The sequence below is a fragment of the Amblyomma mixtum genome, chromosome 3 (genome assembly GCF_055824585.1).
Source record: "Amblyomma mixtum isolate Tamu chromosome 3, ASM5582458v1, whole genome shotgun sequence".
Classification (NCBI taxonomy): Eukaryota; Metazoa; Arthropoda; class Arachnida; order Ixodida; family Ixodidae; genus Amblyomma; species Amblyomma mixtum.
The window spans coordinates 347,532,264-347,546,265 of NC_143014.1; the positions used below are offsets into that span (position 1 = coordinate 347,532,264).

The following is a 14,002-nucleotide window of genomic DNA, read 5'->3' on the forward strand; positions in this document are numbered from 1 at the left end:
TGTAATCCGCTTTTATATTACAATGCGGCTTCATATTTTTTTCTCGAAGGGCATTAACTCTGAAAAGTACGAGAAAAGGAAGACGGTAATGCACAGGAAGATCGAAAAAACATCGTGAGACCAGTCTGCATGACGCACGTTTGTAGCAGTTCGTAAACATCTCTATGTGTGCACATTCAGCCTTCTTGAGCCTGTTTCTCCTGGTGAACATGTTCATAATTTTCTTGTAAATAATGGTCATTGCATAAATGTATCTGAATTTTATTTCCTTTCCATGCCAGTTCATGTAATGTTAGAGTAATAAAAACGTGATTCATATGTTCTGCTTAACTCGCTAAGTGCTGCTCTAATGTTGTCGTGAATTACGTAAACATAATTTTAAAATTCTGACCAGTGGTACTCGCGCCGCGGAAACGCAGTCGATATGACCGCTACATTAGCGAAATCACGTGGCACATTTTACCACCAGAAGAAAACACAGGGATATCCCTTGCTTCGCGCTCTGTAGGAGACTGCAGACGGTGTATTGTGTTTTTTCACAGAACTGCGTTTATAGCAAAGGCGCGTTCATCCTCGCGTAGCGTTTGGTTTTGGTTTGTGGGGTTTAACGTCCCAAACCGACTCAGACTATGAGAGACGCCGTAGCGGTGGGCTCCGGATAATTTCCACCACCTGAGGTTCATTAACGTCCACTGGCATAAGATAGTGCATGGGCCATAGCATTTCACCTCCTTCAAAATGCGGGTCAGCAGCTGAGCGCCATAGCAATCGCGGCGGCGCGCCTGGGTTTCAAAACATCGCGAACACTCCGTAGATGAGCCACAACAGAGGTAATTTCTACCACTGCACGCTGCTACAATGTGCCAAAAGAAGTTCGTGCATCGCACATCGTTATTGCTGCATTTATTTCTGGCACTGCAGCAGCGCGCGGTAATCGTTCTACTTCGGCGCGCAGGCGTTTCAGGTGACGCTGGCAACCGCGCCGCCTGTCGGCGGCGACACGAAAGTGAGTCAGGAACATCTCCCATGTGAGCGCACTACGCCCTTCTAGAACACTGTACTCTCCACCACTGCTGCGCGCCGCGGTCGCCAGATTGGCGGGTTTATGTTGGTGCCAGGGTGTCGAACCGGCATTTTTTCGGGTTCGGTTCGGGTTCGGGTTCACGCCTTTCGGGTTCAGTTCCGGGTTCGGCTCCAAAGGGCCATTCCGTTCCGGTTCGAACCGGTTCGGACTGTCCCGAACCGGTTCAAACGGGTTCAAACGGGTTCAGGACAAAAAAAAATTAAAACGCAGATGAGTTTCAGTCAACCCTGCTATGCGTTTTCATTTTTCTAGCACATCGATATACAAAATAAAAAATGCAAAGATTTGTTTACGAGAACATAAAACTGTGATAGTTGGTAAGAGTTCATGCTTAAGCAGCGCAGTAAACAGGACAAAAGGAAGACTGGAGGCGACACAGACGCTGACTAACAACTGGTTATTACATTCTCGGAAAAGTGTATGAAGGCGCAGGACACAGTGAACAATCCAGAAAACAGAAGAACAAAGATTCAAACTAAAAAACCGTACTGCGCATGCACATCATAGTCGAGTCATTACATCTTTTTCAACGAAATATGAAGACTATATTCCATAGTAGACAGCACTCCGCTATCTCCTGGACCTCACGCAGTTGCCAGGAAAGCCTGACTCCTTCTCTACCAAATTGATGGATGGTGAAGCAGCACGCCCATCTGCTTTCTTCCTGATCATAAAGGCCTCCACCATCTTTCTACAAATTCTATCTGAGTGAATAAACAGGAGACTTGTCTTTCTAAGTGGGGAAGCAATGAGCATTTGTTCGAACATCACTGATGGGTGAAAAAAGTAGCGGTGTCGTACAACTTGGCTTAGCATTGCAGCGAGTGAAACGATTGCTTCCCCAGTAGATAAGACAAGTGTCGTGTTTAATAACCATTTTTGCATATGTAGGGAGTTGGTCGAGGCCTATGTGATCAGGAAGGAAGTAGATGAGTGTGTTGCTTCACCATCTATCAGTTTGGCAGACAAGGAGTAAGGCTTTCTTGGCAGTTGTTTGAGGTCCAGGAGATAGGGGAGTGCCGTCTACTATGGAAGGTAGTCTTCGAATTTCGTTGAAAAAGACGTCATGACTCGAATGTGATGTGCATGCGTAGTATGGTTTTTAAATTTCAACTTTTGTTCTTCTGTTTTTGGGGTTGTTCCCTGCGTCTAACGCCTTTATAAACTTTTCCTAGAATAAAATAACCAGCTGTTAGTCAGCGCTCGTGTCATCTCCCGTCTTCCTTTTGTCGTGTTTACTGCGTGACTTAAGCATGAAAAAATTGTTTAATGCGAGGTGTTCTCACTTTACCCATTTTACTTATTGTCCGCAGCAAAGACGAATTTGCGGCAAGAGCCGTAAAATGAAATGAACTCGAAATTAATGAAAATCGGCTATGTGTACGCTGTAATCCACCTTGTGGGGTGTAAGGCGAAAAGCCGGTGGATTTTGCATCTACAAGACCCTCCTGATTGAGCAGTTCGGGAGACCCCGTCGCGCGATTAATAGGCCTCCCTTGAAGCTGGAGTCAGTTGGGACTTTCTCGTGCACAGTGTACTTACGGGCCCCAAGACTGCCGCCGCACGCGCCCTCTACGTTCCCGCGCACCACTGAGAAACGAAACTGCCATGTATCGGTACCTACCTACAGACGGACACCTTTCCGTAGCCTCAAAACCGACTTGCCAGTCCCCCCTCTTTTACTAAATGGTAAGAAAATGTGCGAGAATCCCTCGACCGCCCATCTGCCGCCCAACGAGAGCCTCGTGGGAGCACAGGTTCTCCCTAACATCCAGAACTTACGAAACATATTTTATTTAAATCACCTATTCGACATCGCCTTTGTGACTCCCGTTATGTATCCCGAACCCCTATAGCTCAGTATCTTCAAAAACACAGCTAATCGTGGCTTCTCACTACAGTACAGTAAGAAATTACGGTATTGTCTTATTATGATGACGTAAACCTCCTCTCTTCTGATAAAAATAGTATCATGAAAAACGCGTGCTTGGATGGGTTGAGAACGCTTCGTTTTTGCACGGACACGAATTGTCAACAGCCCCGACGCGGTGGCTAAGTGGTTACGGCGCTCGGACCCGAAAGACGTGGGTTCGATCCCAGCCGCGGCGAACGAATTTCGATGAAGGCGAAATTCTAAAGGCTTGTGTACTGTGCGATGTCAGTGCTCGTTAAAGGACCCCACGTGGTCGAAAATTCCGCAGCCCTTCACTACGGCGTCTCTCATAGCCTGAGTTGCTTTGGGACGTTAAAATCCAATAAACCAAAACAAACAAACCAAATTGGCAAATGCGACTTTTCATGGGGCGCTATCAAAGGGAACCTTTGAGTTAACAAAATTTTTTGCGCCCTTGATAGAGTGATAAAAAGTGGTTAATCTGGCGTGCGCCATTTGTCCACCAACTTGTTTCAGGCATTTATTTTCAAAACTACAAACGGCCTCTTTCTGGCATCTATGCTTAATAGGCGACTAAGTGCTCGCCTGTCTTTTCTGGACATGCTCGCGAGGAAAACCGCGTCGATCGCCTACGAGGGCAATCATTGCCTACGCGTTCGCCGGCTCGGCAAGGCATCCCGAATGGAAGAAGCGCGGTGCGCGTGAGACGGGGGCATCGTCGAGAACGAAGCTACTGACCATGGTCGAAGATCAACTAACAGCAGCGATTTGATACTTTTGAAATCCTTGCTGGCCATGCCGGTCACGTGGTAAGCATAGCCTGCCCAGTCGTCTCCATCTTTTGCGCCGCTACCATATGCACGCATTGTCATACAGCGGACAGTGCAACGGATGCATTCTGCTCCACAATCGCTGAGCTACTTCGTCGCTGCATCAGCCCAAGAACGACAGAAGAAGCTCGAAACACACGTATGCAGATTTCTGGCAACGCATCGTTGATCCATAGCCGACCAGATGTTTCCTCGGATAACTACATTCCTGCGGACCACAAAATCGCAGAAGCACCTGCTCTGACGGAGACGTTGAACACCAAGTGCGAGCTCTCCCTACTGCCAGGAATCATTTATGTGACCGACCTGCCACCAGTTGCTATGCACACTTCATCCATGATTAGTTATACCCGTCCCTAAATTTGATAGTTGGCAGCAAGGTCTCGACGACGATTAAATGACCGCCCTAGATAGCCTGGAAAGAGCAGCGACAGGCTCTGCTTTGCACAAGTAGGCACGCATAACGCAGTTTTATAATAAACGCCACTTTTAGCGGTCTTAGTATTTTTGGCTGTTGTACGAAGAATCCACTTGCTACGAACATCAGATATAACGAACGGAAGCCGCGTGACCGTCAGGTTCGTTATAAGTGGGCTCGACTGTAATTTCAATCGGTCACAAAAACCTTTTCCACGCTTCAGACATGGACCCTGCATGTTAGGATGAACCTTCGGGCCAAAGGGAAGTTTGTGCCGTGGTCAGTGCATTTCTTCCTGTGCGAGCAACGGGAGATAATTTGAGAAATAATTTGATATTTTTGTCGTAATGCTGTGTTGTTTTGGGACATACTTAAGCAGTATCTTAAAAAACCCATTGACATCATACATTTCTTTAAAACATTTATATCTGCGATGAAAAACTCCGGAACTCCATGCGAACTCTTCTTGTTGATAGGACCGCTTAGCGTGTGGAAAACACGCATGATGGATGAACACGCAGAACCGCCGCGTTCAACGAGGTTCCTGTTCAGACAACAGTGCACTTTAGCGCAGGAGGAATACGCTGCGCAAGTTCGACCTCCTGACTGGTTCCCTTTTCTTGACGTGTGCACCGTCTGGAATTTTCATGTGCGGGCGGAGAAAGGGAGTTATGGTGGCATGAGGCCTTATGCCGAGATCGCTGCATTCGACGCTGTCAAGTAAGGCATGAGGAGGATCAGAGAGGTTCCAAATATTCCATGCAACAACCATAAAAAGAAGCCCCGAAGACAGCCGAGTAGCCTAAGGCATCTGTAAAGAGAGTTTTCTGTTGCGCCGCCATGGGTACAAATCGCACTCGGAGTCAGAGAATAGAGTATGAGTACTCTTATAGTTGTTCTTTTTACTGCGTTAATAGTATAGCTTGCTTTCCCAAAAATAACCGCACTATGTGTGTGTGTGTGCGGGGGGGGGGGGGGGGGGGGGAGTGCGTGCAGCCTCCATCCTTGATGCACACTCCGGTGGGCGCACATCCGGGCATTCACTGGTAAAAATGCACCTTAAAAAACTTTCACCCATCTCCCCACCCCCCATCACCCACCTGTACACGATATAGCCGAGGCAGATTGTTGTCAAGGCTCAAAGTATCGAGTCGCCCAAGCGTTCTACGCGAAAAAAACGCCAAGAATCATAAGCCTGTCATGTCAGACACTAAGAACCGGAAGTATGACAGCAAGAAGTAGATATGAGTCGCCAGACAGAGAATTCAAGGTCGAGCACTGCGATAACAGCGGATGGAGCCGCGCGCTGGCGACTGGCAGCAATTTTTTCTCAGAAGCAGAACGATTTCAGCGAATGGGCGTAATGAAATCACTTCATCGCTGTTACATTTAATCGCAGTAGCATCTTTCTGGGCGTAATCACTATCGCATCCCAGCGAGCGCATATATTTCCTCATTGCCCTTCTGATTATCCGGTATTTAATTTTTTGCTTATTAGATCATCTCCACCATTGCCAAGAACCCGCGTTTCGTTGCTTATTTCCGTCACGTGCAAACAAGAATGTTCTAAAAAAAAAGAAGCTGCACCAATTTATACACCCTTCCTTTGGTAATACTAGTAGTAATATCGCGGGTTTAAAGTGTCCAGTAGACATTGAGGCTATAGGATATACGGTGTAGTGGAGGGCTCCAGATTAACGGAGATCAGCTGAGGATTTGCGGCATGCGACAGAGCACACTGGTTTTTGTATTTTTGAAATCAGCAGCAGAGCTCCGCAGCCATTGAGCCGTTTTTTTCTTTGTTGCCCTACATCATGAGGGGTTTTATTTAGAACCTGCTGTCTGAGACAATGAGCGCCTACAAAAGTAAATGTTGCGCTAAATCTATGCGCTAGATCATCTCATTTTGTCCGGAAACAAGAAGTATGCCGAAATGCAAAAAAAAAAAGTGGGGCTGAACCGGGTCCCGAACCGGTTCGGAGCGGTTCCTTTGAATCGTTCCGGTTCGGGTTCAGTTCCAAGATGGCGAAAAAATTATGGGTTTGGTTCGGTGCCGGTTCCGGGCGAAAATTCGGGTTCGGTTCCGGTTTCGGGTTCGGGTTCGGTTCCGGTTCGACACCCTGGTTGGTGCGCGACATGAGGAGAGGCCGTCACGTGACATTGTGTGAAGCCGGAAACCAGCTCGGCGCCATCTTGTCCGGGCTGACGTCATCGCATAAGTCCCGCCCTCGACTACTGCGCGCGCGTTTCAAAGCCAACGAAGGAGCGTGCTACCGCAGGGGCACAGATCCCCGCGCTGGTGGCGCTTGGCTGCTTACCGGCCGGTTTAGGGCGCCCTATGCCGGTGTTCGTCAGCGGAAAAGTTAATAAAGCGGAAATACCCGTGTGAGACAGGCGGCTACTTTCAGTTACTGCTTCGTACTGCGTCGTCTCCGCGCCGTCTCCAACTGCTCGGCCCTGGTCACAATTAGTAGCAGCCGAGAAAAATACTTATCTCAGCTCTTGCAAGCGCGGGAAGTGACCTTCGCTTTCAATTACTGCGGTGGCCCATCTTGCGGTGGTTATCTGCGGTGGCCCCCCTTTGGCAACGCCCGTCCCTGGGACTCTGAAGTTGAAGGCTGCATTCGATGAAACTAGTATACTTGCTTGTTTAGCTCAGCGCTCGAAATTAGCCTTCACCGGGTGAGGTGAAGGACACGCGAGAAACGTGGGCCCCTCGTCGCGCGAAGCCACACGACGGCCACCGATGCCCGGGAAGGGCATTCGTCCGGTATCGAAAATCTCCTCCCTGTTCCTCAACTCTTGTAAGCACGGGAAGTGACCGTCGCTTTCAATTACTGCGGTGGGCGAAGGACAACTAAGCACACGCGAGAAACGCGGGCCCCTAGCCGCGCGAATTCCACACGAGCAGTGGTGTAGCCAGAAATTTTGTTCGAGGGGGGCACATGTTTTATTTATTTATTGGAAACGAAAATAAATGTGGAAACGAAATGTGGAAACGAAAATAAGAGTGCCCATTTATTCTTCACCGTCGCACGGCGTATGGCACTCCTTTTAATTCTAGGCACAGTTCACCCCATTATTAACAGACCTTTTTACGTCAGTTTACTTTTTAATCCTTTGCATTCTCCTCAAATGAAGGTATCGCGAAAATAAAAAGTGCTATTTTTTATAGTTTACAGTTCACCTTTCGTTTCCATTTTGTACATTACTGGCTGCATGGGATTTTTGTACGCGCGTAGAGCGGTACATTTAAGCGCTTTTTGATGCTTTCATGAACGGGGTGCACGCCAGCCGAAGAAGATTAAGGCGCAGATTCGATCTACCGGGATGACCACGGTGGCGGCAACAGTAGCGGCAATTTATACATGTCGTTTGACCCCACCATGGCCCCACCAAAAAAAAAGACGACTGGATGAGAACTAGCTTGTGGAGTTCTTCCCACGCTCGGCTCGGTGCAAACGACCTTCCCTTCGGTTCCCCGCAAGAAGCAACTGACGATGGACAGACGACAGGGGAAGAAGGGATTAACCGAGTCTGAGAGGAGCCGGCTCGAATCGGAGGGAGCCAGCGCAGTTGCGGTCCGCGGCGCACAGCACAGGAAGCGGAGGCACTCGTCGCAGAATCTACGCGTGGGAACTGGCGAGGAGGGAACGCAAGTTCGCAGCTTTTTCGAACTGTGGTGCCACCTTAGTGCAAGCGTCACGTGCCTACCGAGCACAGGCGAGGCGCGCGGCGCCGCGCGCCTCACAAAACAGAAGCAGCCTCAGGGAGCAACTCAGGAGCAACGGGGGGGGGGGGGTATCTAAGGAATGGAAGTTTTTCCTCCGACAAGGCGATTGAAGGCCGACGGACGCACCGCTTTAAAGGGCCACTGCCCAGGGTTCGGACATTTTTGAAAAACAAGCCCACTGCATAGATGAGGCATCGAAGATAACCTCTGCAAAATATTAGAGCCATGCGCGCCCCGAAAAGCTGCGAAAATTCAAATCAAAGCCCGTTCGTTCTTTCCTTCCTTCAAAAACGGGCCCGGCCCACTACTCTGCACCCCGCTGACGTCAAGGGGGGCTACTTTCGCTAAAGGCACTCCATTGGTGCATCGTTCTGACTGACGGGAGAAGGTTGGGCGTAGCCTTGGCGTCGCGTCGTCTGCACAAGGCTTTCCGCAGCGCCTTCTGTTCTGGCTCATGCCTACAAACCCGCATGAAGGAACAAAAAAAAAAACTGCGGAGGGAGCGTGCGGCGACAGCCTTGAACCCTAGCCATAAAAAGTAAAAAAAATAGTAAAACTGAGGGAGTTGGTTCGCCCCCCCCCCCCCCCCCCGCCGTGATCACGTCACGAGACGCTCTGCGTGCGCGCTCCCTTCTCAGTTTCTTTTCTTCTATGCGAGCCCCCCAAAACAAGGTTTTAATTAGTAGTGCAGCAGAGCCTTTCCCTCGCTCGCCCACATGACCGCTCCGCACACACACCCCTTATCTTTCGTGCATCTTGCGTACGCCTTGACTCCAATGAATGACATATGCTTTGGAGCGGAGAAAAGACACAAACACGCATGGAGAAAAGCAAACGGGCGGTTGCCGGGTCCGCGCTTCGCCGTGTGTTTCGAACACAACCGACTTCCGCCCCTCCGCTCGTGAAACGGTGGGGAGGCCTAAAAGAAAATGAAAAGGTAGCTCGTTAACTGGGAATGACAAACAGATGTATGAAAGGATGCGCTCGCTAACAAGTCTAGGTGGTCGAGCCGATCGCGGCTCTCGATCGTTCAGTGTGCGGCGAAAATGCAAAAACCCAGAAAAGAATTCTATTGAAGGCGGGGCCATGACGTCGCCCTGTGACGCACTCCACAGACACCACGCCTCCGGCTTACACCGGAGAACGAAGGGGTGATTTTGCCTTGCCGAGCCTACTCGACGAGGAGCGGGAGAGAAGAATTTCGAGGAGGGAATGGAAGGAGAGGAGGCTCGCTCAAAGAGAGGTAGAGAGTGTCTGCTGCGCTGGGGTGGGCACAGGCCCTTTAAAGGACCTGCAGCCGAGCGCAGGTTTGCGTCTGGGGTTGAAGTTTTGACAAATGTCATTTGTTTGCAGTTGATGACTTTGTTATAGAGCAGAAGCTTTTGTGTCGTTGTATATGATGTGAAGATATTGTAAATAGCCACGTTTTTTCGTGCGAGTTGTTTTTTGTGAGAAAATAAATGTTTTTTACAAATGAAGTTCTCGGCATCCTGTGTGCATTCGTATCTTTATGTAGATATTGCAGTGAACAAAACTAACCCTTCGCCTTTATTAAAGAAAAAAAAATCTCTAAGGTATTGTTTAAGCGCAGGGTCTCTATCTTTTCATTTTTACCGGCGGCGTATAACAGGGGCGTGCAAGCATGCAAAGCGAGCGCAGCGGCTTCCTTTAAAATATCGCCCTCCACCGATGTCATGGCCCCCACTGCTCACACAAGCGCAATCGCGAAAAACGAAAATAGTTACACTAACACCAGTGACGATCACTAGAGCGTTGCAAGAGCACGCCTAATAGCAACGAGGTTTCACTGCCGATGGAAACGGGAGCGCGAATGGCACACGCACACTGCACGCACAGGACCCGAAACGTCCGACGGCTCCGAGCAGTGACGCAGTTGACGAAATGCCCGTGCGATCGTGGTCGAGCACGTTGAAATCAATGCACGCAACAACGAGAGTTTTGCAGCGAATTCCGCCTGAGATATGAGTGAACGGCGCCAACGTAAGCCTGTGAGCACGATCAAAAACAAACTCGAGCAGTTGAGAAAAGTACGCCGCACCGCAACTGCTACGCCGCGGTCGTCTGCTACCGCCCGGCTTGCAAGCAGCAACTACGACGCCGTTGCTAAGCTGCCCGGACTAGGTGGCCTCCCGATCGCGAAAAAAACCACGTGATTTCCTCCACATTTTTCTCCCATGGTGCTGTGTGGAAAGGGCCTCTCCTCTCTTTTTCCTTCCTCCATGGTGCGCGACGTCTTTGTTCCATCAGTCTACCAAGCACGACCAACGCAGAAGTTTGGCTGCACTTCTACGCAGGCGGTACCGAGCTGCTTGATTTCGGTAAGTTTTGTCTGTAACAACTTTCTAGCGTGTGACTACGCGGAAACGAAGCGCTGGGTGGGTTGATCCCATTGTGTATACATGTGTTCAGGTTGGAGCTTGTCTTAGAAGGGCCTCGCCAGTCCTTACCGTTTAGCCAACGTGCAAAGAGAATGGGCTCACGAACGGCCTGTTTGCGTCTTTCTTTGGCTGCCTAAATGGCCCGACACTCGCGGTCTTCGCGATAGCAGGCTAAGTTCAATATGTTTGCACGTCGGAAGCTCGTGCGATGTAATATCACTTCTTTTGTCGTTGTAAGTCGTATGAAAGGCGCCTTTGTGCTGTTTAAAACAACCGTAAACAGCCCGCGGTGCTGAAGAAGCAATTTAACAAAGCAGAATATTTATGTACCTGATATGGGCTTGATGCTTTTCTACGGCGTTTTTATGCTTCATGTCATGTGAGTGCAAACAATGTCTCTGAAACTAAACACATTTTTTAAAATTAAAATTTCGCTGCCGCGTTGCTCCGCAGGACACCGCTCGAACACTACAGGCTATTAGGTTGATTGATGACTGCACTCTAAGGACTATCGCATATGTGACGGTTTTAGTGCGGGTGATTTGAAACCAGGCTTTAAGGTGAACGTTGTGGGCTCTTTCAGCATTTTCCTCGTTTGCATTGCATAATGCCGGCTGCTCGGGCCCACCTCCTCCGCTTCTCTCCCAGACCTCTCCAATTCTTCCTCCTCTTTTCTCTCTCCATTCGTCCCGAGGGGTAAAGCGATGTTTATCGAGGGGAGCCCTCCAGCGCGGGGTCATGTGACACTTTTCCCGCCTTTTCCTCCTTTCGGCAGAGCTGGTCATGCGACACTTTTCCCGCCTTTTTCTTGTTTTGGCGTTCTATCGCCCAATAACACGGGTAAATTTTTCATCAGGCGCGTGTCCTGCCCTCTACACGCGGCCGTGCGGTTTTTTTCGTGCGAAGAAAGCCATTGTGCACGTATTTAGTCACGGCGTCTTTCTGGTTCCCGATATTTGTGTGAAACTCATTCCTTCGTGAAATTAACATGCTGAGCCGTCAAAACACGAACTAATCGTGCTCCGTCGCGTCCTGTGCTGTATTATACACGCGGTCTAGTGGTTTTTTCGTGCATCATTGTTTCCGCGTGCCATAAACTATATTGGAACGTATTACCAGAAGATGCGGCAAAACGGTTTTTTTATGATGTTTTGTGTCCCCCGCTGCAACGCCCTAGTGGCGCTGCGGATATTGTACGAATAAAGAATAAAAGAATGCGATTGTGCACGTATTTAGTTACGGCGTCCTGCTTCCCGATACCTGTCTGAAAATATTTCCTTCGTGAAATCAACATGTTCAGCCGTCGAAACAAGGACTATAATTGTGCTGCGTCGCGTCCTGCGCCGTGACTCCTGCGCCGATGTGCACAATCACGTTCTTTGCACCGCAAGCCGCGTGTACCGTATTGTGCATTTTTATCGTAAAGACTAGGGGTGTGCGAATAGTGGTTTTTTGATTCGAAGCGAATTCGAAGCGAATAGCAATTTTCTTCAAATAATTTCGAATCGAATAGTTCGAATAGTACTTCTGGCACTAAAAAAAGGCTGAATGACAGTAGGCATTTCCAAAACCATTTATTTTCCTAACACACGGTGCCATTACATACTGCACTGAGGCTTTATTTAAAACCATGCTTCAAAATTTTAAGAGAGCACCTAAAGTGAGTTAAGAACAATTTTTACCGGTTTGGTAATAAAAAGTTGTAACACATAAAAATACCGCCTGATTTCTCATAAGGAACTAGAGATAAAGTACAAAAAATGACAGTATAACAGAACGGTGCCAGTAGTACAACCAATAACTGAAACCATAGGAGTAACTGCACTACACTGCAGCAAGAGCACTGAAAACAATAATGAAAAAAGGACATTCTGCACTACTGGTGACCAGTGGTCGAACGGGTCGAATGTCCAACACTGAGCTAGGCAATCACGTTCGGTGCACCGACTTGCCACTTGCGTTGATTGAGTTTCTATAGTTTAGAATCCTCACTTTTGGCTTGGATTGCGCCTTCTTTTCGGTTACGCCGATGGGACTGCTGCGTTCAAAGATGCTAAAACGGAACATAGGCTGACCGGACCTCCTAGCAGCACTGGCAGCATCGCACCATCGCGTATCCACAGCACCGATAGGTCGGCCCTACTGTCGGGGACAGAGCGTTCAGGACGCGCCGCCCATGGCTCAAATGCATCGCCATCACCTTGCGGCCGGAGATTGGCGCGTCTATTTCGCTATCCGAGGGGTGCTAGCATGGAGACGTCGGCTCTGCTGTGTCTCCCTTGGGTTTAGTGCGGCAAACTGGCGCTCTTCCCGGCCTATGCCGTCAATCTGACAAGGCGTGCCGCACGATGCATTTTTTTTTTTTTTTGCATTTCACTAGCAGCTCGCGGCTGCTGTTCGCCGAGCGTTGCTTCGCTTATCAAGCTGAAGGATCGGAACATCGTGTTTATCTTCACATCGTGTTTATCTTGGCTGCGTGTCGATCTTCGCATCTGCCCTATCAAATAATCTTTTCCGCAGCTCTATTGGAAAAAAAGGGGGAAGGGAGGGGGGGTACGAACGCGGCCAAGCGATGCCCGCGTTCGAATACTTGCGGCGTCCGAGCTCATCGATAGCGTCACCGCCAGCCAGAGTATATAAAGGGTTCGCTGACAATAAAAAGAGGTTTCTTGTTTTGAAGCTTAGACGACTGTCGGCTGTGTTCTTCCTTCATTGCGTCTGCCTCGACCCGGTGGCAGCGACGCGGCTTATGGCAGCCTTACTGCGGAGGTTCGAAAACGGCCAGGACGCAGGATCTTTCGCAAGAGCGCGTCGCCCTCACTTTTCTTTCGTTAGTCGCTGGGTTCCGACCCCGGCCTGATCGTGATTTGCGTATTGACTGACCCCCGAGCGTTGAAAGCGCGATAAAAAAAAAAGCCATTATGCGGCAATACTCGTAACCGAAACCACATAAAGCAAGCGGGCAAGCGTCCCAGTAACACTATTCGCGCGAGACGAATACTTCGAAATTTCGAATGCCGAGAATTCGGTTCGAAGCGAATATCGAATACCGTGCTATTCGATCGAATATTCGAAATTATCGACTATTCGCACACCCCTAGTAAAGACTCAAAATTTTTCTTACCTCAACCGCTGGCTCGTTTGCGGTGAAACTGCACACAGAGCTTACGTATTATGGTAACTTTTGTATCGTAGCAAGTTTTACAACGGTACTTACTTAGTTGAGCAGTGCATGATGCAAAAGCGTAATCGTCTGCGTCGAGATCGGCGTACCGAAACCCCAAACACCGAGATTTTGCTGAAGGGCGGACTAAAGGCAAAAATGAAAAGAACGTTGCAGAAAGAAAAACATGCCCACGACAGACGCAGAGAAAATGACATTCAAAGCAGCAGTGTTTTAGCAACACAAAACTAGAACACAATGCACCAGGATAAGAGCTATTGCTACACTGATATTATATTAATACTAACGGTCATTTTAACTTAATACAATCATATTAACAGGTGGTTTTGCAAAACATAAAAAGATGTGGGAGGGGAAGCAGCATTTTGTGCAGGCAGTCTATTCCAATAATGTATTATTCGTGGGGAGAAACTATGTTTGAATGTGTTAGTTCGGGAATTGTACTCACACACTTTCAGTG

General features: G+C 48.8%; 2 protein-coding genes across 2 annotated transcripts in view; one reads left to right on the top strand and one right to left on the bottom strand.

Annotated features, from left to right (window-relative positions):
* The window catches only part of LOC149356276 (uncharacterized), a 110,852-nt gene that overhangs the window by 25,996 nt on the left and 70,854 nt on the right, over positions 1 to 14,002 (bottom strand). The window lies entirely within an intron of this gene.
* The window catches only part of LOC149356277 (uncharacterized), a 32,486-nt gene continuing 22,954 nt past the window's right edge, over positions 4,471 to 14,002 (top strand). The window contains exons 1-2 of the mRNA XM_089575361.1: positions 4,471 to 4,505; positions 10,228 to 10,298. Coding sequence (XP_089431487.1) covers positions 4,471 to 4,505; positions 10,228 to 10,298 — 106 coding nt within the window. The remainder of the gene's footprint in view (positions 4,506 to 10,227; positions 10,299 to 14,002) is intronic.